Genomic DNA, 25,714 nt, shown 5'->3' on the forward strand with positions numbered 1-25,714 from the left:
CAGCACAGAGCCCAGTGTGGGGCTCGAACCCATAAACCACAAAATCGTGACCTGAGCCGAGGTCGGATGCTTAACCGACTGAGCCACCCAGGCGCCCCACAAACATTCTATTTTTAAAAACGTATTTAATTATATTGATATGGACTCATGGTTTCCTCTTTTATTCGGTGGTTTATAATTGCTACTGCCATCATTTATTTTGATGTTTTAATTGACACAGACTGAGAAGCTAGCTACCGTGTCCTTTTGACATGACTCCATCATTGTTTGAGTGCCTCCTTAGTGTTTGGTACAAAAAGATGATGGTGTAGGGGCCTCTTGTTATTTTCTTGCCCCAGCCCTAGAATCATCCTTTCTCCAAGAGCACTAGTTCCTATGAGAATGGTGTTTACAAATGAAACTCTGGATGCTAGGTGTTGTCATTGCTGAAGCGTTTGAGGTGTTGCTACTCTTAGTCCCTCTCAGTGGACGGAGTTAGAGAATACTACACACACACACACACACACACACACACACACACACACACACACACTTTTACATCTGCATTTCTTTCTTTCTTGTGTATCCATGTATATGTAAGCATGAGTTCACACCGACACCACCAGGTCCTGTCCTACACCACAGTACATTCTAGCTTTTCCACTTCCCGTATTTTTAACTTCCTTCACTGACAGAGAGGGTCCTGGCTCCCCTTGTCCTTATCTGGTCAACTCTCCTGTAGGGAACCAAGGTCCCATATTCCATGGCCTCTCCTCCCAACATGAATGCATTCGCCTCCCACTTGGGCTCCTATGCTCCTATCCCCTGTACAGATGCTCTCCTCACCCTGCTTAAGCTCTGACATCCCACCGTGGGCCTCTGACCTAGTGTGGAGCCCCCCGTGCTTAGTCCCACCAATCTCTTTAAGACTGAACTGTTCATGAAGGAGGAGGAGGCCCCATTTGCTCTTTTTTTTTTTCATTATTGTTTTAGAGAGAAAGAGCATGAGTGGTAGGAGGGATGGAAGGAGAGAAGAGAATCTTAAGCAGGCTCCACACTCAGTGCAGAGCCCAACATGGGGCTCGATCCCACAACCCTGAGATCATGACCTGAGCCAAAATCAAGAGTCAGGTGCTCAACTGACTGAGCCACCCACGTGCCCCCCAGTTTGCTCTTCAACCTGTTCAGTGAGACTTTCACTCCCACCATTCTCTTAAACCTTCTCTCACCAAGGTTGCTGAGGGCTGCAGTTGGCTAAATCTAACTAAGTCAATTCTCAGTTTCATCGGACGTGGCCTACTGGTAGCATTTGACATGGCTAATGATTCCTTATGCCTTGAAGCATTTTCTTCAGCATTTGGCTCTCAGCAGCCCCCACTTTCACAGGCTACTCCATCTAAATTCCCTTTCCTGGCTCTGCTTGAGCTCCCCAGCTTCTTACATTGAAGTGTCCCGGGGTTCAGTCCTAGTCCCTCTCTTTTCTATCTAAACATGCTCTCTTGATGATCTTATTCCTTCCCAAGGCTTTATCCACCATCTGTAGGGCCCTGACTCCCAAATTTATAGCTCTCATCTACATCTCTCTCAAACTCCAGCACTGTATATCCCACTGATAGCATTTTAATTTCAAACCGAACCTGTATTCTTGATCTCACCCCCAAAACTTCTCTCCCTGCAGCTTTCACCAGCTGAAATGAGAACAGCTTCGTCTTTCTACTTGTTCAGTCCCACAACTTTAAGAATTATTCTTACCAGTTCTTTTGCATTCACACCCTATCTCCAGTCTGTCATAAATTCCTGGTGAGTCTACATTCAAATACCGTTTATCTAGAATTATATTACTTCACACCACTTCTGAACCACTGCCACCTCTCTCTTAGATTACAGTGGTAGACTCCAGGGCAATCTCTGCTTCCTCCCTTGACTCCCCAAAAGTACTCCGTGTTCTCCACACCAGCATTCTGAGTGCTCCTTTCCAGTGCAAGTCAGTGCCTCCCCTTCTTTCTGGAAGTTTTTACCCAAAGATTAATTACCTTCTCAATTAAGCCCAACTATTGTAATCTGTTCCCCACCCCCACTGCACACACCCACATTCATAATCTCTTTTACCCTGCTTTACTTTCCATTTCCTTATAAAATTTACTACCTTCTAACATTCTCTCTAACTACAATAGTTTCTTTTCTGTTCTCTCACTCAAATTCTATATACGCAATTATATATAGAATTCTCCCACTCAAATACTATATAAGCAATTTCTTTATGCTGTATATTGGTATAGTTTGATTCATGTTGCTTCATTTGAGGTTTTCTGGGTTACTTGAACCTGTGGACTTGTTGTTTTCATCAGCCATTATGTCTCTTTCAGCCACTATGGCTTCAGATATTGTTTCTTCCTTCTTCTCCACCCACAACTTATCTCCTCTCCTTTCGAGACCCCCATTACATGTGTATTCAGGCCCTTCAAGTTGTCTTCTAGCTTAATATTTTGTGTTCATATTTTATCAGCCTATTTTCTCTCTGTACTTAATTTTGGGGAGTTCCTATTGTCGTTTTCAAATTCACTCATCTTTTCTTCTGCAGTGTCTAAATCTACTGTTAATTCCATCCAATGTATTTTTTTTTTTTTTTATCTCCAGAGATGTGATTTGGGTCTTTTAAATATCTTCCATGTCTCTTTCTATCATGTTTTGCTTTCTTCTATGTTCTTGATTGTATGGACAATATTTAAAATAGCTATTTTAACAACAAACCTCCTTATCTATTAATTTTATCATCTGTGTCAATTCTGGGTCTTTTTCTTTGGATTAATTTTTCTCCTTATAAGGGAGAGATTTTTTTCACACTTAATTACATGCCTGATTTTTTTTTATCGGATTCTAGACATTGTGGCATACTGGAATATTTTTGTATTCCCTTTAATATTTGGGGGTTTTGTTCTCTAGTGCAATTAAGTTACTTAGAAGCATTTGATCTATTCAAGGCTTACTTTTGAACATTGGCAGGTGGGTCCACAACAGCCTTTAACCTAGGCCGATTTGGTACCCCTTCTGAAGCAATACCCTTTTTAGGACTCTGGTCAATCCCCCATCTGTTATGAGATCGTGGAGGCACAAACTTTTCCAGCCCTGCGTGATCACCAGGGATTATTCAGTTGATCCTTTCTGAATTTTTTTGTACAGCTTCAAGCAGTTTTCTCCCACATATGTGCTGATCAGTATTCAGCTAATGACTCAAAAGGAATCCTCTGGAAACCTCCAGAGCTCACACTTTCTGTCTCCCTCTCATTCTGTGTCTGTGTAGCACTTTATTCTCTGTTACTCTCTCTTCAACTCAGGGAGATCCCTGAACTCTGTTTGGGTAGCCCTTCCCTATGCCATGGCCTAAAAACAGTTTTCCCTTTTTTTTTTTTTTTTAACATTGACTTTTGAGAGAGAGAGAGAGAGAGAGAGCAAGTGGGGGAGGGGGAAGAGGGGGAGTGGACAGAGGCTCTGAAGCAGACTCTGTGCTAACAGCAGAGAGCCTGATGTGGGGTTCAAACTTATGACCTGTGAGATCATGACCTGAGCCGAAGTCGGATGCTTAACCAACTGAACCACCCAGGGACCCCTTTTTTAAACAGTCAACTGGGACAATCACGGGGCTTATCTTATCTCCCTTTTCTCACGGGTCACTGTCCTGTCCTACCTGTTGCCTGACATTTAAAAACTACTTGTTCATATATTTCCAGTTTAATTAGTGTGTGTTTTTTCATCTGAGTCTGAATTAGAAGCCTAGAATATTGCATAAGTTCCACAAGGACAGGAATCTTTGTATATTTTGTTCCTTTATTATCCCAAATATCCAGACCTATGCCCGGCAAATTAGGTACTCAGTAAATAAATATTAGTTGAATAGAATATTTATTGAGTAAGATTGTTTGAGAACTCCTTCAGCAGTTATCTGAGTGTCTACTTTGTGTCTGCCACTGATTATACAGTGGATAAAGCAGATACAGTTTCTGCCTTCATAGAGCATAGTGCCTAAAAGGAAAGACATACATCAAACAGCAAATAAATAAACGACGCTTGTCATTATAAATTGTGAGAAACGTTTTTCTGTAAATGGAAAGAAAGGGTGCTCTGAAAGAACATGATGAGGGAAGTCATTATTGGATGAAGCGGTCAGTAAAGACTCTGCAAAGAGGCAATATTTCAGCTGACTCCTAAAGGAAGAGAAGAAACCAGCCTATGGAGAAAATGGGGAAAAAAATACTCCGGGGAGTTGTATAAATGAAGCTCTAAGGCATAAGAGAACTTGGAGCTTCCACAAAATTAGTGAAGGCTTGTGTGGGGAAGGGAAGGAGGCCACACACAAAATTGGGAAGATGGGCAGGCCCAAAGCATGCAAGCTTCACAGGCTGTTTTAAGATGTTTTTGTTCTCTACAAAGTAGAATGACAAACTATGAGAGGTTTTGACTAAGAGCATGATATGAGCCCATTTATATTTTTAAATTAACTTCCTAGCCGTAGTATGGAAAATGCTACTCTTGGCACAGTAGTCAAAGCAGGGAATTCATTTAGAACTGAGATTCTTCAACTTTTCTGCCTTAGACCTGTTTGGTAGCTTACTGAAGCATATGGTCCCCTCTTCAGAATGTTTTCAAATTACAAAGGAAAGTAATCCTATTGAAATACAGTTTATCAGAATATTTTTTAGAAAAAAACATTTGTGATAAAGTTATATATGTACTCCTTTATTAACTGATTATATAAGATCTCATAGTGGGTCTATAATTATAAGGTAGATGAACATAAATGAAATGTTCAGATGTTTGCAATAGCTAGTAATGTGATGGAAAATATCTGATTTCTATGGGGAACCAAGTCAGAGGGCTAATGCTACTGTTGTGTGTTGTCTACCTCTGGGAATGAAATAAAAAGAAATACTAAATGAAATGGAAGATGCTAAATTTCTATTTGAGGTTGGTGAAGATAAAGATGTAATTTTTCTTATTAAAGTTCACACACCACCCCCTGAATTCTATCTGTTGAGTCTGTATTCATCTGTTTGAGCTGCTGTAATGCAATACCATAGACTGGGTGGCTTATAAACAACAGAATTTTTTTCTCATGGTTCTGGAGACTGGGAAGTCCAACATCAAAGCACTGGCAGATTCCATGTCTGATGAGAGCCTGCTTCCTGGTTCATAGATGGCAGACTTTGCACTAGGTTCTCACATGGCAGAAGGGGTGAGGGAACTCTAGAATCTCTCTCATGTGAGCACTAACTCCATGCATGAGAACTCCAGATTCCGTGACATTGGGAATTAAGTTTCAACATATACATCTTGGAGGACACAAACATTCAGTTTATAGTAGACCCTTTGGGAAACCCAAATTAATCACTTTTTGTTTAAGAGGTTATTTCTGGAAACGTGGAGAAAGAATATGGAGGCTTGAATTAGAGCAGTCACAATAGCAATAAGGAAACAAATTTGAGATATTTTCGGAGGAATAATCAACAAGACAGAAAAGAGAGAGATTGCCTGTGGTTACTGGGAAAGTTTTCATGGAAGTAGGCCTAAAGGTATTTAATGGAAAAGACAGGGTAGGCAAAATCTTGGCAGGGATAGTCAGAAAGCAAGAAGACTTTCCAGGCAGACTATTTTTGCTGTGACTCACTTTAAGTAAGGGATAAGGATGACACTATGCATTCTAAAGGAAGAGTATTCATAGGATTAAGTCAGGAACACTGAGACTCACTACTCAGCCACCCATGAGCTGTGAGACCTAAGACAAACAACTACCTAATGAAGCCTCAAATTCACATATTTCAGATGGGGATAATAATAGCTTGTGACTCATAATGTTGTTGTAAGTATTAAATAAGATACTGTATGTAAAGTGGTTAGCACATTTCTAACACATAGCAAGAGAAGATAAATAATAGCAATTATTCTCATTCCTGCTAGGATTCTGACAATGTGTGGGACTATCACCCACAGGAAATTGCAATCTGGTTAAGGAAACCAGATAAAACCCGTAAAATATTTTTAAAAAGAAACCATTCAGAATCAAGTGGTCAAATATAAGACATATGCAACACGTAAGCTTAATTTTTCTCAATGTAGCACTTTTTGTTTAATAAAAAGATTTTGAAAACCTCTGCTTCACACAGGCATACCTTGTTTTATCGTACATTTTTATTGCATTTCTCAGATACTGCAGTTTTTTGTTGGTTTTTTTTGTGTTTTTTTACAAACTGAAGGTTTCTGGCAACCCTGCCTTGAGCAAGTCTATTTGTGTCATTTTTCCAACAGCGTTTGCTCACTTCACGTCTCTGTGTCACATTTTGGTAATTCTTGCAATATTCCAAGCTTTTCCATCATTATTATATTTTGCTGTGGTGATCTGTGATCAGTGACTATGACTTGCTGCAAGCTCAGATGACGGTTAACATTTTTTAGCATGAGTATTTTTTACTTAAAGTATGTTCGCTGTTTTCTTAGGCATAAAGCCACTACACACTTATAGACTACAGGATAGTGTAAACATAACTTTTATACACCCTGGGAAACCAGAATATTCATTTGACTCGCTTTATTGTGGTATCCACTTTATTGCAGTGGTCTGGTATGAAACCTGCAATATCTCTGAGGCATGCCTGTATTTGTATGTGAACATTGCAGAATAGGGATGGTGCTGGATCTCTTCTTAACAAGTGAGTTTTAGATATGCCTGTTGCCTAGTCATTGCTGCCTGCAGCTGAGCTCCTGTTTGGGGTAATAATGACCATGGCTCAAACAAGTAAAAGGCACACACACACAGTGATTGAGATTCAGTCTGAAAGTCTGTCGTTTGCTTTCATTTAGAGGAGCTAAGAGAAGAACAAGTTGTTTCCTTTCATTCTATCATAATAGCATTTCATGAAGATGCACAAAGAATTTCAATTTCAACCTTTGGAACTAGCCTTGCATTTGAGTAGCTTCTATGTGGATAGCTGTGGCTTAATGGCAAAGCATCAGGTTCAGTTCTTTTTCTGCCATGTGCTTTGCTATATGACATTGGAAAACTCAAGCAATCTGCTGAGCCTTAATTTTTCACTTATGAAAGGACAATAACGCTTCTTACCTCGGGATAATTGTGTAGATCAACAGGGAAAACGCAATGTCTAAAACATAGTAGGAGCATAACAAAAATCTTTTTATAAGCAATGTAATATCAATTAAAGAGCAACGCTTTAAGCCAAAACCTGTAACAAGAGACAATGGTCATTATATAATGATGAAGGGGGTCAATCATTAACAGGATATAACCATCATAAACCTATACAACGTTAGAGCACCTAAATATATTGAGCAAATATTACCAGACCTGATGAGAGAAATAAACAACAATAAAATAATAGTAGCGGGCTTTAGCAGCCCACTTTCAAAAATGCATAACTCACCCAGACAAAAAATTCATAAGGAAATGTTGGACTTGAACTATACTTTAGACTAAATGGATCTAATAGACATATACAGAACATTCCATCCAACAGCAGCAGAATACATGTTCTTCTTAAGTGTACATGTTACAATCTCTAAGACAGGACAAATAATAGGTCACAAAATAAGCCTTGGCCAATTTAAGAAGACTGAAATTATAAAAAGAATCTTTTCCAACCACAATGGTATGAAACTACAAATCAATAACAGGAGGAAAACTGGGTAATTCGCACATATGTGGAAGTTAACACACTCCCGAACAGCAAACCGATGTATCGAAGAAGAAATCAGAAGGTTAATAAAAAAATATCTTGAAATGAAAAAAAAAAAAAAAGGAAATACAATATCCCTAAACTTACGAGATACAGCAAAAGCAGTTCCAAGAGGGAAGTTTATAGCAACATGTAAAACAAACAAAACAACAACAACAACAAAAAGATCCTAAATAACCTAAACTTAAACTTCAAGGAATTTTTTAAAAAGAACAAATTAAGCCTAAAGTTAGCAGAAGGAAGGAAATAACAAAGATAAGAGCAAGAAATGAATGAAATAGAGACCAGAGAAACAATAGGAAAGATCAGTGAAACTAATAGCTAGTTTTTAAAAGATGAGTAAAGCTGACAAACCCTTCACTAGACTAAGAAAAGAAAGAGAAGGCTCAAATAAAATTAGAAATGAAAGAAGGCATTGCAACTCATACCACAGAAACACAAAGGATCATAAGAGACTACTATGAAAAAATTATATGCCAACAAATTGGAAACCTAGAAGAACTGGATAAATTACTGGAAACATACCACCTTCCAAGACTAAATCATAAAGAAATAGAAAATCTGAACAGACCAATAAAGAGTAAGGAGATTGAATCAGTAACCAAAAACCTCCCAACAAGGAAAAGCCCAAGACCAGATGATTTCCCTGATTAATCCTACCAGACATTTAAAGAATTTATGCTGATCCTTCCCAAACTCTTCCAAAATTGAAAATTGGGAGGGAATACTCCCAAACTCATTTGAAAAGGCCACCATTACCCTGCTACCAAAGCTAGATAAAATACTACAAGATAAGAAAATTACAGGCCAGTATCCCTGGTGAATAGATGCAAAACTTCTGTACCAAATATTATCAAACCAAATTCAACAGCATATTAAAAGGATTACACACAATGGGGCGCCTGGGTGGCTCATTCGGTTAAGCAGCCGACTTTGGCTCAGGTCATGATTTCGTGGTCCGTGGGTTTGAGCCCCGCATCAGGCTCTGTGCTGACAGCTCAGAGCCTGGAGCCTGTTTCAGATTCTGTGTCTCCCTCTCTCTGATCCTCCCCCGTTCATGCTCTGTCTCTCTCTGTCTCAAAAATAAATAAACGTTAAAAAAAAATTAAAAAAAAAAAAGGATCACACACTGCAGTTAAGGATTTATCCCGGAATGCAAGGATGGTGCAACAAATCAATATATGTGACACATCACATTAGCAGAATGAGAGATGAAAATCATATGATCATCTCAATAGAGGCAGAAAAAGCATTTAACAAATACAACATCCTTTCAGGATTAAAACTCAACAGATTGGGTATAGAAGGAATGTACCTCAACATGATAAAGGTCATATATGACAAGCCCAAAGCTAACATCATCCTCAGTGATGAAAGACTGACAGCTTTTCTTCTAAGGTCAGGAACAAAACAAGGGTTTTCACTCTCACCACTCCTATTCAACATGGTACTGAAGTCCTAGCCAGAGCAGTCAGGCAGGAAATAGAAATGAAAGGTATCCAAATCAGAAAGGAAGAAGTAAAATTGTCTCCATTGGAAGATGATATGATCTCAGATAAAGAAAATTTCTAAAGATCTCACACACAGAAAACTGTTAGAACTAATCAACTTGCTAAGCAGTAAAGTAGCAAGATACAAAATCAGCATACAGATATCCATTGTGTTTTTATACAAAACATTGAAATAGCAGAAAAAGAAATAAAGAAAATTATTCACAAGAGCATCAAAAACAATAAGATATTTAGGAATAAATTTACCCAAGAATGTGAAGGAGCTGTACACTGAAAACTAAGACTTCAATGAAAGAAATTGAAGACACGAATAAATGGAAAGATAGTCTATGTGCATAGATCAGAAGAATTAATATTGTTGAAATGTCCATACTACCCCAAACCATCTGAAGATTCAGTGCAATCCTTATCAAAATTCCAATGTCATTTTTCATAGAAATATAAAAAAAATCATAAAATTCATAATGAAGCACAAAAGACCCTGAACAGCCAAAGCAATCCTAAGAAGAATAAAGCTGGAGGCATCATGCTTCCTGATTTCAAACTGTTACAAAGCTATAGTAATCAAAACAGTATGGCATAAAAATAGACACACAGACCAATGGAACTAAATAAAGAGCCAAGAAATAAACCCTACTATATACCATCAACTAACATTTGACAAGGGAGCTAAGAATACTTAATAGGGAAAAGATCATCTTTTCAATAAATGGTGTTGGGAAGATTGAATAATCACATGCAAAAGAATGAAACTATTGTGTTGAGCACTGAGTGTTATATGCAAGTAATGAATCACTAAATTCTACTCCTGAAAACAATATTTCATAGCGGCTAAGCTCGTTGACATTGGTCTTGACAATGATTTCTTAAATACAACACCAAAAATACATGCCACAAAAGCAAAAATAAATAAGAAGGTCTACATGAAACTAAAAAGGTTCTGCCCAGCAAAAGAAACCATCAACAAAATGAAAAGGCAACCTATGGAATAGGAGAAAATATTTGCAAACCATACACATGGGAAGGGGTTGATATCCAAAGTATATAAAGAACTCAAAGAAGGGGGGAAATCTGATTAAAAAATGGGCAGAGGAACTGAGCAGACATTTTTCCAGAGAAGACATATGAATGGCCAACAGGTATGTGAAAAGATGTTCAACATCACTAATCAGGGGAATGCAAATCAAAAGCACAATGAGATATCACTTCACACCTGTTAGAGTGGCTATTATCAAAAAGACAAGTGATAATATGTGTTGGTTAAGAAGTGGAGAAAGCGAGGGGCGCCTGGGTGGCTCAGTCGGTTAAGCGTCCGACTTCGGCTCAGGTCATGATCTCGCGGTCCGTGAGTTTGAGCCCCGCGTCAGGCTCTGGGCTGATGTCTCAGAGCCTGGAGCCTGCTTCCGATTCTGTGTCTTTCTCTCTCTCTGCCCCTCCCCCGTTCATGCTCTGTCTCTCTCTGTCCCAAAAATAAATAAACGTTAAAAAAAAATTTTTTTTAAAAAGAAGTGGAGAAAGCAGAACCCTTATTTGCTTTTGGTGGGAATGTATAATGGTGCAGCCATTACAGAAAACAGTATGGAGGGTCCTCAAAAAATTAAAAGTATATATATCCACGGGAAATGAAATCAGGATTCCAAAGAGTGATCTGCACTTCATTGCAATAGTCAAGTTATGGAAACAACCTAAGTGTTCATCCATGGATGAATGGATCAAGAAGATGTGTTATATACATACAATGGAGAATTATTCAGCTATGAGAAAAAAGGAAATCTGGCCATTTGTGATAATATGATGGGCCTTAAAGGAACTATGTTAAGTGAGATAAGTCAGAGAAAGACAAACACTGTATATCACTTACATGTGAAAACTAAAAAAATCTAAGTCACAGAAACAGAATGGAATGGTGGTTGCCAGGGGCTGGATGGTGAGGGAAATGGGGAGATGTTGGTCAAAGGCTATAAACTTCCAGTTATAAGATGAATAAATTCTGGTGATTGAATGTACAGCAGGGTGACACAGTTAACAATAGTATATTGGATACTTGAAAGTTGCTAAAAGAGTAGATCTTAAATGCTCTCACCACACACATACAAAAAAAGGTAATTACGTGAGGTGACAGAGGTAGTAATTATCCTTCTGTAGTTATAATTTCACAGTATAGTCGTGTATCAAACAATTACAATGTACACTTTAAAGTTATACATTGTATATAAATTATATCTCGATAAAGCTGGGAAAAAGGTAAATAAGAGATTATTTAAAATTTTTAAAAAAGGTGAGACTGACTCTGACACAAATATACTCTACTGCATTGAATAGTGTCCCCTAAACCTATCTGGAACCTTAGAATGTGGTCTTATTGGGAAGTAGGATATTTGAAGACGTAATCAAGGAAAGATGAGTTCAAGCTAGATTAGGGTCGACCCTAATCCAGTGATTGGTAGGTAGGAAATGGGGGCATAGACGAAGAGAGGAATACCGTGGGAAGACAGAGACACACAAGAGAGAAGGCCATGGAGAGATGCGGGTAGAGTTTGGAGCGATGCATTTACAAGTCAAGAGACACTGAGGACTGCCAGAAACCACCAGCACTAGCTAAGAAGCATGGAACAGATGCTCCTTGGGCCTCCATTGGGAACCACCAACCCTGCTGACACCTTGATTTTGAACTTCCAGTCTCTAACACTAAGTGCCAGAGAATAAATTTCCGTTGTTTTAAGTCACCTAGTTGGTGGCAATTTATTAAGGCAGACTGAAGAAACTAATGCACATACCAATTCCTATACCTCTTTATATCAGTCCGGGTAGACCAGGTTTTGTCGCAATAACAAAAGGTCCTCTCCTCCCATTCTTGGGGGTTACGACAACAAAGGGGGTTACAACAAACATTCTTGGGGGTTATGTTGGTGGATATTCCCACCACATATCCTTTACAGATCAGCTGCCACTCCACACCATGTCACTTTCATCAGGGATCCTGGCAGTCACAGCATCCTCTATCCAGAATATTGCCTCTGTCTGGTGTGTGATGAAAGGAACAGACAGTCCAAAAATTCAAAGCTTTGTGGAGTTAGATGACGAAACCAGCAAACCATAAAATTGAAAGGCCTTTAAGTAGCAAAGCTGTAATCAACTTGGCCATAAGGCAAGGAACAAATCCAGGGTATGGCCACTATGCCTTTCGTTAAAACCTCTGAATCAATTAAGGTGGTTCGCAGTAAATTGCTTCATTTGGACAAACTGGCAGAGAGAAAGCATATGGCAGACTATGCACTGGTTCTTGATGCTTCGGCCCTAAAGTGACCCACATCACTTCTCTCACATCTCATTGGCTAGAGCAAGTCTGCTGTCGTTGGGTGGGTGTGTATAATCTACCTGTAAGGTGGGCCAGTGAATCTGTTTAGCAATAATAGACTCCATCCCACTCTTACAGAGGATTATCCTTTCAGTAGTCACTTTGAAAGGCTATTCTAGTAGTACAGTGATATTGAAAAATCTTTTGGAGTGATCTCTAGAGCAAGTATATTATGTCCTGTAAGAAACCAACTCTTAACTTCATGGTTTTTGAGCCCAAATACCATTCCTCAGGTGGATCATCCACCTAGTCCCCAGATGTGGTTATAAATGACCTTTAGTTTATTTTACCAAATGAAGTCCACCCTGAAGTAGTGAAAATTGTCGTGCCATTGTCGAGACTGGTCGAAAGAAGGTAGTCCAGACAATTCCCAAGAAGAAGCTACAGAAATGTGAGAAATAACAGTATCGCTGAAATCAATGACCAGCCTTGTAATGGGACTCCCTCAAAGATACAGTGCTCTATTGAAGGAATAATATATATTTATCAGATATATAAATAATTATATATGTATAAGAACATATAATATAGAATATGTAAAAATATAAGAATACGTAAAGTTATGTGCATTTTTTGTGTTTGTGCACATCCTGCTGTGTTTGTTTAAAAAGGAAATGAACAAGCCTTTCTGCATTCTAACACAGTTCCCGAAGCAAGAAGGCACAACTATGAAATGGTAATAATGTCTAGCCTGTATGGAAAGCCTACATGTGCCAGGCACTACGTAAATTGTGTGGATTAACTCACTTAACCCTTGCAGCCAGGGCTGGGACTATGATGAGGCACCTAGTAAGGTACCTGAGGCACAAGTCTCAGGACACCTCCACTGTCAGGGCTGTGCGCATGCAGGGTTGATCCTCACATGACCTTAGCAGTGAGCACCCCATCCCGTTTGTGCCCTAAGGGCCTCACTCGCCTGGGCCTACTCCCGGGACTGCTGGAGACAGTCCTGAGAGGTCATGATCACCAACTCCCTTCTTTGCAGACCGGGAAACGGAGCCTATGGAGGTTGAGCACCCGCCTGTCTTTCACACGAGCTGGTGAGCAGTGCAGCGTGGAGTTGAGCCCAAATCCTTCCGGGCAGCTGGACTCTGAAGTCTGGGCCTTGACTGATGGAAGCCATGGATGCTTCTGCCGATGCCGCGTCTAAACATCCGGTTGTTTTTTGTCCTCCTTTCCAGGTATCCAAGGCGGCTGCAGACTTGATGGCCTACTGTGAGGCCCATGCCAAGGAAGACCCCCTGCTGACCCCCGTCCCGGCTTCAGAAAACCCATTTAGGGAGAAGAAGTTTTTCTGCGCCATCCTTTAAGCCTTCGTGAAGAGCCTGAAGAGCCGCCGGGCTCCTGGGACACTGATGTAGAGTTCTTAGCAAAGTGGGCGCCTTTCTAGTCCACAGCATTTAAAGAGAGGGAGGAGAACCATCCTGGAAACTCCAGGCTATGCATGTTTAAAGAACTGGTCCCCTTTATGAGAATGATCGCCAAACCACATCCCAAGTTAAGAGATCTGATATCTGCAGAACTGCCTGGAGGAGGGGAATCTGTAAAGATAAAATCCGCGTCATTTCTTTTCTGCTATCCCTCCCCACACCTTATGTTTCTGCTTCATATTTAAAAAAAAAAATCAAAACAGACAGCCGTACTGAGCTAAGATGTGTATGACCTTCTTGGAATGAATATTGCCTTTAGCATACCCTTTGATAAGCTGAATTGTCCAGTGTAGCCGCAGTTTGGTTTTATGGCATTGATGTTTAGTCTTTGTGCCTTTTTCTTTTCTCCTTCCCCCATACCTCTCCTTCCACCCCTTCCCATTAGAGTAGTACAAAGATAAGACTGGACTTGTCCGTAAGACTGAACTCCAAGGATGAGAACCCAAACATGTAGGGAGATGTTCCCCGTGGTTTATCCTCATGGTAATAACAACAAAAAAACGCCGGTTGTCTGTGTTCTCTTATCACAGTTCCTAACATTTGTACATGATAGCTTTGATTCTGCAAGTAAAAGTAAATCATGTGTTGTGACTGGTGCTTTCATATATTTGTGACAATTTTTGAGTGATACTGCATGAAAATGTCCCTATGTTACATCCATTCAGAAGGTTTGTTGTTTCACTCTGAAGTTTGGAACAGGAACGCGAGAGGAGAAAAGCTGGAGAAGAAAAATCTCAGTCTCTTGAAAACTGAGATCACTTCAGCGCCTTAGCCATGCCTAAAATACCTCTGAGTTCACAGTGGCGTATACGCCTCTTCGACGTATTTTCCAGAATCCAAAGCAGTTTGGTTGTGTCCAGGATCCAGGACAGCACAGGAACCACTGAACAGGACAGGGAAGGATTCAGCATCAGTTGGGAGGTGCTTTTGTTAGAGTAAGGGCAAATTTCATCTTTCCCTGAATTGTGGAAATTCTAGATTCAAGAACACTTTCTGTTTGTTCAAGTACCAGGAGAAATAAACCTGGATGGCTCCAGAGAAGACCCATTCTCAGCATCCTGGCTGTTCACTGCCAGGGAGAAGGGGGCAGGTGCGGCCCCCTCAGCCAGCAACATCACAAAGGTTCTGGCTCTTTTTTGCCACTGAGATGGTCTTTGCTTTTCACTGAGCAGATTTTTCAGTAGAACCTTTTCTGGTTTTGTTTTCCATCTTGTTCGTTAGAGTCTCTCAGTCTTTATTTACAACTTCCTGGCAGCTAGAGCCCTCTTTTCCCAAGAGATGATCTTGAAAGTGATTTTTCCTTACAGCTCTAGCCTTCATCAGTAATGGAAGGTCCTGGAAGCCTGCATCACTTTTTTTCTGTGCCATTCCCAGGCAAAAGAGGACCTCTCTTACATCTCACTGTTTACTTTGATGTCACGAAAACCATTTCCAAATTCATTCTATTCTCTTTCCATTCTCTTCCTTCTATTAAAAAAAAAAAAAGGAAAGGAAGGAAAAAAGATGTAAAAGCTTAATATGCCAAGGACAGGTTTTGAGAGAGTAAATATTTTCCTTAGCTCCTTTTATGGGCATGATGGTAAAAGAATAAGTACATCCAATTAAAGCTCACGCCTGGGGCCAGGAAAAGGGAATGCTGAAACATTTGCAAAAGGTATGAATGTACTTCTGTAACCAGATACTGCTGTTCAAACCCTGGGGTGTTGTTACAATCAGTGAGACACTAATGCAGATACAGTGGGAAGACCTTGGCAGAGTAGTTGTTAAACTACATGCCATATTGTACCATTAGCTTAGTATTACCGTGGAATCAACTAAAACCGTATCCCATTTTCAAAATTAGTCAAAACATGAATTGGCCATGCAGTCACACAAAAACAACTGTAAATGAAGCACCTCTGGGTGGTGATTAAGGTGTCATTGCGAGACCCCAAGGATTTTCATGATCCACATCATTTATGTTTCTTAGAGGGGCTCTTTATATTTTTATGTGAATCTAGATCTTTGGAGCAGTTAAGATGGAACTAAAACTTGAAGGAGGCACCATAATACGGCTCTGGTAATTAGAAAAGTTAAGGCAGTTCCAAAGTGCGTGTGACCTTGTTTACAAAAGAAGAGAGAAGGCAGAGAACACACAGCCCATCTGAAATTACGTTTAAGGAAAGTGTTTTGGCTTTGTCGTACCTTCATGTCCTATCGTATGGAATTATACTACCAGAGTCTTTATATGCGTTTTTGCTTATTGGTATTTTTACTTGTTAAGGGGAAAAGAAATCTTTTGATGACTTATACCTCTAAAGAGCTTTAATTCTGTTAGAAGTTCACCAATCATTTCCACCAGCATGACTTTATCTTAAGGAATAACCAATAGGAAAACTTAATTATTCAAGGCCCTAATATCTGCATATAATGTATTGGATAGTAATGAGAATCTGCCATGCAGTTAGTTTAAACAGTAACAATAACCCTCATATTTAGGGGAAAAAATATCTTGTATCATCCTCAATATTCCAATTTCTTTTTTTTTTTTTTTCGATTTTAAACCAAGTACTATTTAATTTTACTTAGAGGTTGCGAAAAAGTACTTTGATCTGAGGGTAATTTTAATAATATTTGAAAGAGATTGCTTACCAAGGAGAAATTAAATCAATTTATCCATATACTCCTATTCACAAATGGGAATTGAGGAAATCAAGCATGCTGTCTTAGAGTTTTGTATTTTTTTTTTTAATATTTGCTTTAAGCTGCTCCTGGCAAAGGTGAATTGTTACATATACATTAATATATTCCCAACCCAAGAATGGTTCACATTTTTCCTATATAAGATCTATGGAGTGTGTCTTTCAAAGAGAGGAAAATACAGAAATGTTAAAGAAGGAAAACCTGAATGTGATGTGCACATTTTCATCCCACATGGACAATGTATTTGTTTTAATAAATGGAATTTTCAAATTCACTTCACATGCAGTCAATTTTATTTGAGGGCCCGTGGGCCACCTGGCCCATCGATTTCATGGTTAATTTGAGAAGGATGGTGACATGTAACAGGATGGATGGGGAAATAGAAATCCGTTGGCTTTCTTTAGGATTTTGTTAATAGAGGTGCCCTAAGGAAAGAAAGACTCACATGAGACTCTTTAAAAGCCTTTCTCCCTGGGTCTCTACATCTTTGGTACAATGCCTGGGGACAGAGAAAGGTGATGGAGAAGAGCCCAGGGCTCCGGCAGGCTGGACCATGAGGACAAACTGTGATTATGCTCTACTGTGCTGTGAGTGCCGCACTGGGATTTTTTTCTTCATACGTGCACACGCATGCATGTGCACACACACACACACACACGCACAAATAAACACAGAGAGTCTGGTCTCCGTAAGTTGTTCACTACTTAAATGGGGTACTGGAGGCCACCTGGGTGGCTCAGCCGGTTAAGTGTCCGACTCTCGATTTCACCTCAGGTCATGATCCCAGGGTCATGGGATGGAGCCCCACGTTGGGCTCTGCACTGAACACACTGCCCCGTGCCTCTCTCAGTGGCTCACGCTCTCACTCTCCAGATTCAGTAGCTCCTCAGAGATATTCTTAGTCAACAAAACCTTCTGTATGTCCCTCAAATTATGCCAGTGACTAGTAGACCCTGTCAGTAACGAAGGAGGTGCTAGATGTCTCAGGACTTGTGCCAGTGACAGCAGCATCTTTAAAACTGATAAAGGGGCCACTTGGAGTGAACGTACTTGTCCACCTACATCACTGTTTCTCAGACAGTGGTCCCTGGACTACCTGCTTCAGAATCACCTGGGATGCCTAGTAAGAAGGCAGACAGTAGGCCGCAACTAAGAATTTCTGGCAGTGGTGCTTAAGTACACGTACTCACCTACATGGCATAGTCCGAGGACCATGACTTAAGGACTTACCGACAGCGAGCTTTGCATAATGCCTAAGGAAAGGCGTAAACCAACTAAATCTGTGCTCGCTCTTATTCCTACAGCCAAAGGACGTAGCTGTCCAGGAGTTGACATATAACCTGTGGGTGAGAATCTAGGCAGATCCTAGGCATGAGACACCGTGGGGAGGAAGCTGGTGGGTTTTAACTCTGTTCCTGTTTTGTTGAGCCCCCGTGAGAGGATTGCCTTTAGCTCTGGCTCTTTAATAAGCTGGTCACATTGTAGGCAGCACTCACAATCACGTGGGAATCGGAGCTGGGTCAGCTCCAATCCACAAATTGCAAATAATTTGCCAAGGGAAATCCCTTTCCCTTCGGTTCTGCCCCAAATCTACATTTTCTTCTATTTAGAACCAGGAGACTCAGGCAGAATTTATTTTTAATGAAAAGGGTCATGGGCTCCCAGGCCTTTCCTCAGTAAGAACTCCTACCGTTTGTCCCTGCCCTGGGGTGGGGGTGTATCTCCATGCTAAGGTGACAGAAAGACGGTGCCTGGTGCCTTCATACTGTATCCACAGAGCCCAACCAGCATGAGCTAGAGAAGCAGAACTAGGCCCCAGAGTTCCCATAGGACCTTAGGCAAGTTCTTTAACTTCTCCATGCTATAAAATGACGATGAGAATATCTGCTTCACTAAGTTGTCAAAACCAAATGAAAGAGAGAAGTACAGAGGTTTCCTGAAGGAAGAGGTGATAAAGAGACATTAGACACTGATCGCACAACTTTTGAAGAGAGGGGAAAGTCTAGATGCTTCCTTCTCAGTGCTTGGACTCACATCCTTTCCTCTCAGCCCCCAGAGGTTCAGACCCTCAGTACCTCACATTTGAATTCCTGCCACACTTGCTGGGGTGGCCACGCTGACTCATCTCCTCCCACTCTGAGCCATCCCATTAATTAGGACTCCTTTGGTTCCAAGTGGCAGGAACCTAAATGAAACTGGCTAAATGTAACCGGAGAGCTCAGAAACAGGTCCCACGTCAGGCTCAGCTGGATCCAGGTGCTGAGATGATGTCATCAGGTGTCTTTCTCGTCCTTTGGCCCTGCTTTCCTCTGCATGGGTTTGATTCTCAGACTCCCCCCGCCCACCTTCAGCAACAAGACAGTGTCGGCAGTGTAAGGCTTGCTCTCACCTGGTCAGCAACCACAGAGGAAAGATAGTAACAGCTCCAGCACAAGTCACTGGCTATATCACTGGCAACATTTTCTAAGACTCTCCACTGGCTGGATCTAGTTCGAGATCCCACCCATCCCTGAACCCCAGGATCACTGTACCACAGGGCAAAATAGCAGATCTAAAGGAAATTGAAGTGCTCCCACTAGAAAAAGAAGATTAAAGTCAAAAACACTGATGCCGGTGCGCCTGGGTGGCTCAAGTCGGTTAAGTGTCCAACTCCTGATTTCAGCTCAGGTCGTGATCTTGTGGTTCATGGGATCAAGCATCCCTTTGGGCTCTGCACTGGGCATGGATCCTGCTTGGGATTCTCCCCCACCTCCGCCTCCTGCCCCTCTCCTGCTGACATGCATGGGCTCTCTCTCTGTCTCTCAAAATAAATAAACTTAAAAAAAAAAAAAAGGACTGATGCAAACCACATCTTGCCAGATTCATGCATGTAACCTCCAGTTCCTGCACAAAACCCAGAGTGCTCTGGCTCATGATGCTCTTACCAACCCATTAGAAACCACACTCAGCTGCCTGGCTGGCCAGGCCCTGAGGAGTCGAGCCCCACCCTACCAATTCCACCTTGTTTTCTAAGCTTTCTTGTGGTTCATCCTGCAGTTTGCATTTTCAAACCTAACCCCACGTCTTTGTTTATGATGTTATTCCTCTGGAATGCCATTGCTCAACTCCTCAAGTAAATAAATCTCGCTCGCCTTTCAAACCTAGTCTGAATTCCATATTGTCTGTGAATGACTTCAGGAAATACTTACCTCTTTCCTCTCAACTCCTATTGCCCTTGTCATCAGCCTCAAATAATTTAGTATTTGACTGTAGGTGAGGCCTTGTGCTGGGGTAGACACTACGTCCTTCATGGACTTTGTGGTTTTAGTGGAGGAAGGAGACCAGAAAATAGTCAATTACCAATCAGAATGAGAAGGTGTAAACCACAGGGAGCCAAGGGGAGGAGAGAAGAGGAGGTGAGGCTGGAATCCATGGCTTATTATATGAAAATCTTGTCTCTCAGGGTAAACTAACTTCCCTGGGAGTAGAAAACACCAGTTAGGCAGGCCTCGGTGCCTACCACAGCACTTGGGAACACGGTAAGTACTCAACAGTGATTATTGATGGATTCGGCATAGCACACAGGTCTGCAGAGAGAAATGGGGCATGGCAGAGGCGTGACTAGTAAAAGCTGGGCTTTCGAGCTTGCCAAAGGCAGCTGAGAAAGCAGCTCCCTGCCGCACAACGGTCAGCAGTTGGCTCTGTGCACAGAACAGCGGACTAAACTGTGCCAACCGGTGCCAACTAGCGTCCCCAGGGCTTCCTTCTCCTCAGTCAGCCCTCGGCCCCAGTGACAGCAGCACTCTCCAAACCAGGAGTGAGATCTAGTGGGCACCGGAGGGCCCAGGAGCCAGATGAATTACACCCCGCGGGCCCGCATCGCCTTAATTTTAGCCCCAGGGGAAGGGTCTTTTCCACTCTCCACTGGGAACACCGTCTTTAAGTTACTGTGTCTACATGTGGCTATTTCAATGTAGACGTAAATTAACTATAATTGAGTAAAATTAAAAATTCAGTTCCTCCGCTACACTAGCCGTGTTTCAAGTGTCCGATAGCCACGTGCAGCTAGCGGCTACTGTATGGGACAGCAGAGATCTAGAACATTTCTCTTGTTGCCAGAAAATGCTATTAGACAGTGTTGCTCAAGAGCTATGGTCAGCAACCTTCATCCCACGCCATACAACTAGCAGAATGTGCCTTATCTATGCACCCAAATTTTGGCAAAAGACACACACATCCGAACAAAAAGGGAGAAAATAAAAGTACCATGATAATCACAATTGGTCACGGGTCGTGGTAAACTATGCAGAAGGGATAGGCTGTGGATTAGGTAGCATTCCTAGAGTCTCCTAAGCCATACCTTTACGTCCATCTCTCTCATTCAAGAAAGTGAAATTATAATAATCATGATGATGAGCATTAAGGAATCTACTCCTGAAATCATTGTTGCACCCTATGCTAACTGACTTGGATGTAAATTAAGCAATAAAAAAATAATAATCATCATGATGATGATAGCCGTAATAGCAGTGGCAGTGGCAATGATCAAGAGAACACTTATTAAGCACTAAACTATGTGCCAGGCACAATGCTAAACATTTTAAGGCACCAGTGGGGTCAATGCTCACAATAAGTCTATGGCATGGATGTCCTTTATCTCCTGTAGCAGATATCATATATGCGTCATATCACTTTGATTTCAGCCACACTTGCAGGGGTTTTATTCTTCCCCAGGGAAATTCATTCCCCCGGGGGGCAATCCTCAACCAATGAGAGATGAGAGTCTGGATTAATGTTACAGGCACCCACCCTCCAGGGGATAATTCTGCGGTACATTTCATACGGTTTCTTAGAGGCTCTCTGTCAGGACTGAGCCTCAATTGTCCAGAATAGTAACCAGCGCAGGAATACACTGTATTGATTTTTCCTCCCTGTCTCACTTTTTTTTTTTCTTACCCATTTCCACTTTCTGAGCTCACCCTCACCACCATGAAACTACATTCATCCAAGGCCTAGACCCAGGCTCTGCTTTGGGGGGGACATTCAAATGAATTCCCCTCCATTTTATGGCCCAGAAATTAGAGATTTGGAAAGGTTGACATTTCCCCAAGTTCCCCTTGCTATCAAGTGGAGATCAAGGATAAGAACTACATCTGTCTTGAATGCAAAATTTAACCCTTAACTACTATCTTATGCAAATTTGAACGTGAGTACTTGAGAAGGAGGCGATTAGAAAGTTCTGAATCAGGGGGCGCCTGGGTGGTTCAGTCGATTGAACATCTGAGGACTTCAGCTCAGGTCAGGATTTCATGGTTTGTGAGTGTGAGCCCCACATTGGGCTCTCTGACTCACGGAGCCTGCTTCCTATCCTCTGTCTCCCTCTCTCTGCCCCTCCTCTGCTTGCACTCTCTCTCAAAAATAAACTTGGAAAAAAAAAAAAAAAACACACACACAAACCCAAGAAAGCAAGTTTTGAATCTGTTCTCATTTGTAGAATAAGTAGATTGTTTGTAAACTTCAAACCTCTGAGTTGCTTTTCTGGAATGAAGAAATCAGTGAACTCTTTCTTTCCTTCACTGTGGTCACTTGGTACCTAGAAAGTGTTCACTTGCACAAAAAATATTTCCTGGTATCGAGGAGCCTGTGCAAGGAAAATCACAATGAGTCTAACAGGGGAAGTCCAAAAAGGTTTTTCGGTTGTTTTTGTTTTGTTTTGTTTTGTTTTGTTTTGTTTTTCAGGTCTTTCAGGAGGGGAAAATCCCCTCCCTTTCCAACTGCTCTTCTAACAACTGCTTCCCTGTAACCTCAGAGTCCAGTGACCCTCCAAGGGTCAGAAGCAGGGTCTGGGTGGCAGCGGAGGTTTCCAGCGACTTTGTTCCAAAAGCATTGATCTGAGGAAAGGATGAGAATCTCAGGACAAAGGCCCTTGCAAATGCAGCTTCAAGATTTCACCCAGAGCTTCTTGGAAAGAAATAAGAATGGTGCTCATTTCCTTTCCCCACCACACCCCCCACCCCATTTCCTGTCCCTCCTTCAGAAATATGCAATATCCCACTGGAGCTTGTCACACAGAGCAACAGATACTGCTGCATTTGCATAAGCACACACAGGAGAAAAAGCTTGCTGTTCCAGACTGTCTGCAAAAGCAAACTGTCGCTTTAAGAAAGGGGTCAGCATGACTCCCTGGTGCGTCCCTTCCTGGGACAAAAATCACTGCTCCTACCTGTGGGCTATCTTGGTTTACTTTACAACAGCGGGTCTCAAAGAGTATTCCAGAACTCTTGAGGGTCCTAAGATCCTTTCCGAGGGTCTGCTAGCTCAAAACTATTTTCATAATAATGCTGTGGTATAATTTGCCTTTTCTACTTTCATTCTCTCCTGAGCCTACAGTGGAGCTTCTAGTGCCTACATGATACTGACGACTGACGGCTGATGTCACAGCAGATTGGATGCAAATGCACATGAGAGCCCAGCACTCTCTTGTTAAGCCCAACAGTAAGAGAATTTACAAAAATGTAAAACAATGCCACTTGCCTCTGTGTATTTTTTGGTTTGGGAACACATAGTTATATTTTATAAAAATATGTTATTTATATTAACATGTAATGGGTTTGCTGTTACTTCAACGAATTAATAAGTGCATTATTTTTAAAAATTTGTTTCGATTTCCAATACGACAAATAGCAATAGATATAACCCACATAAGCCAAAGCCTTAATAATTTGAAGGTGTTCTCAATAATTTTATTTTATTTTTATTATTTTTTTTAATGCTTATTTATTTTTGAGAGAGAGATGGAGCATGAGCAGGGGAGGGGTAGAGAGAGAGGGAAACACAGAATCCAAAGCAGGCTCCAGGCTCCAAGCTGTCAGCACAGAGCCCGACGCAGGGCTCGAACTCATTAAGCCAAGAGACCATGACCTGAGCCGAAGTCAGCTGCTTAATTGACTGAGCCACCCAGGTGCCCCAAGGGTGTTCTCAATAATTTTCAAAGTGGAAAGAGGTCCTTGGGTCATAAAGTTTGAAAACTGCTTTGTGAACAGTTTTCTCTTCCACCCCCTATTTTGCAGATGGGGAAATGTGTCATTCAAAATCTTATAACTATTTAGTGTCAGAGTCATGAGTAGAACATAAGAAAAGATGACTCTAAAGGGCAAGACAGAAATGTTTTAGGTTGTCCCCTAGGAGACTGTTCAAATGTTTTCTAAAAAGACATTCCTGAATTCAGTTTCACAATGAGTGTCTTAAGAGATCATTTTCCGCTAAAAAAAAGGTTAAAAAAAATCATGGTTCTCTCACAGGTGTAAAATAAGCACATGTTGAAGATTTTATTTAATTCCTTATTGTTAAGGAAATCAGGTAGATGTTACAACTGGTTCAAAACAGAGGTCGAAAAGCAGACACATTTATAGAACAGGAACACTGAAATGAATTTGCAAATGGTATAAAACCGTCTTCTTTTACATGGGGAGAGAGAAGCCAGTTGAACCTCCATTAGACGGAATGTAGTTGCCTATCTAAAGTGGGAAGTATTTCACATAGCTCTCAGTTATCTATAACTCACAGAGTTATAAAACAGCTCAAAGGCAAGAAAAGGTGCCGAGCCCCCATGGAAATGGAACCAGACAACTAGGAAGAGTGTGCCCTAAGCAATGCATAGCTTTCCATCCCGGAACAGGTGTTGCCCCACAACTGAGGCCCTATTTAGGTGCCAGGCATTGACTCAACTTAGGGAGTCAGAAAAAGAGGAACTCAGTGTGTGCCCTGCTCTTGAGATCTCACAATCCATTTGTGTTACCCTATTCTTTCTATACACTGAATGTTTGTGTCCCCCCAAATCCACATGTTGAAATCTTAACCCCCACAACGTGATGGTATTTGACGGCAGGGACTTTAAAAGGTGATTTGGTGATGAGAGTGAGCCCTTATGAATGGGATTAGTGCCTTTATAAGAGAGACTTCAGAGCGATTCCTCATTCCTTCCACCATGTGAGGACACAGAGAAAAGACAGCTGTCTATGAACCAGGAAGCAGGTCCTCACCAGACACCCGATCTCCCAGCACCTTGATCTTGGACTTCCCAGCCTTCAGAACTGTGAACAATAAATTTCTGTTATTTCTAATCTACCCAGTCTATGGTATCCAGCCATATGGACTACTGTATTCTGTGATATAACAGCCCAAGTGGACCAAGACGCTATGTAACCCATTACTGAAGTTGGAGACTGTGCTGGTTCTCATACACTGACGAAGTAATTCTTCGGTTCATTTCCATCTTCTATTCCATCTTCCATTTATTGCCTACTGTGTATCCTCCTTAAAGCCCCATCAGATAGGTAATGTTATCCCCTCATTTTACAGATAAGAGCAGTTGAAGAAGTGAAGTCACCTACATGTCCAAGACCTCTCTCAGTAAGACTCGGGAGTCAAACCCTGGTGTATCTGGCTTCGCCTTCACCCTCTCTCCTAGTTCAGGGCTGATCCGGCAGAGCCTCCCTGGCAAAACAGGCATTTTGCAGTAAATATTCACACCAGAAAAGGCAATTAGTTGTGTTGACCCTTGAAAGTCATGGGTCTTTATTAACCCCTGAACTCAGTCCAGAATTTTCAACAATTCTCTGCTCAGTAATAGTAGGACCTCAAAGAGATGTTTTGTTTCCTTCATCTTTTTTGGAGGCTATTCCCAGATGGTATCAGAGAGAAAATTTTACAAAGATATTCTCTCAGAGAGGTGTAGAAATTACAGATGGAGTAAAAAGTTTGGGGTGACAGATGGCTTAGAGCCGGAGTTTGGAAAACCCCAGGCTGTGGGCCAAATCTGGTCTTTGTATGGCCTACAAATTAAAAATGGTTTTTAGAAATGCCTGGGTAGCTCAGTCAGTTGAGCGTCTGACTTAGGCTCAGGTCATGATCTCGCGGTTTGTGATTTCGAGCCCTGCATAGGGTCAGTGCTGAGTTCAGAGCCTGGAGCCTGCTTCAGATTCTGTGTCTCCCTCTCTCTCTGCTCCTCCCCCGCTCACACTCTGTCTCTCT

At 41.4% G+C, this 25,714-nt stretch overlaps 1 protein-coding gene and 1 long non-coding RNA gene across 4 annotated transcripts in view; both read left to right on the forward strand.

The window, feature by feature from the left end:
- GNG2 (G protein subunit gamma 2) overlaps positions 1-15,522 on the forward strand; it is a 121,005-nt gene extending 105,483 nt beyond the window's left edge. For all 3 annotated transcript variants that reach the window (XM_060619848.3, XM_060619846.3, XM_060619847.3), the window contains one exon: positions 13,772-15,522. In XM_060619848.3, coding sequence (XP_060475831.1) covers positions 13,772-13,900 — 129 coding nt within the window. In that variant the 3' untranslated portion in view covers positions 13,901-15,522. The remainder of the gene's footprint in view (positions 1-13,771) is intronic.
- The window catches only part of LOC144616655 (uncharacterized), a 560,479-nt gene extending 535,094 nt beyond the window's left edge, over positions 1-25,385 (forward strand). The window contains exons 2-3 of the long non-coding RNA XR_013556116.2: positions 16,617-23,176; positions 24,814-25,385. This is a non-coding gene — a long non-coding RNA (uncharacterized LOC144616655). The remainder of the gene's footprint in view (positions 1-16,616; positions 23,177-24,813) is intronic.
- Positions 25,386-25,714: the final 329 nt, after the last annotated feature.

Source organism: Panthera onca, chromosome B3, assembly GCF_046562875.1.
Source record: "Panthera onca isolate mPanOnc1 chromosome B3, mPanOnc1 haplotype 2, whole genome shotgun sequence".
In the NCBI taxonomy this organism is placed as follows: Eukaryota; Metazoa; Chordata; class Mammalia; order Carnivora; family Felidae; genus Panthera; species Panthera onca.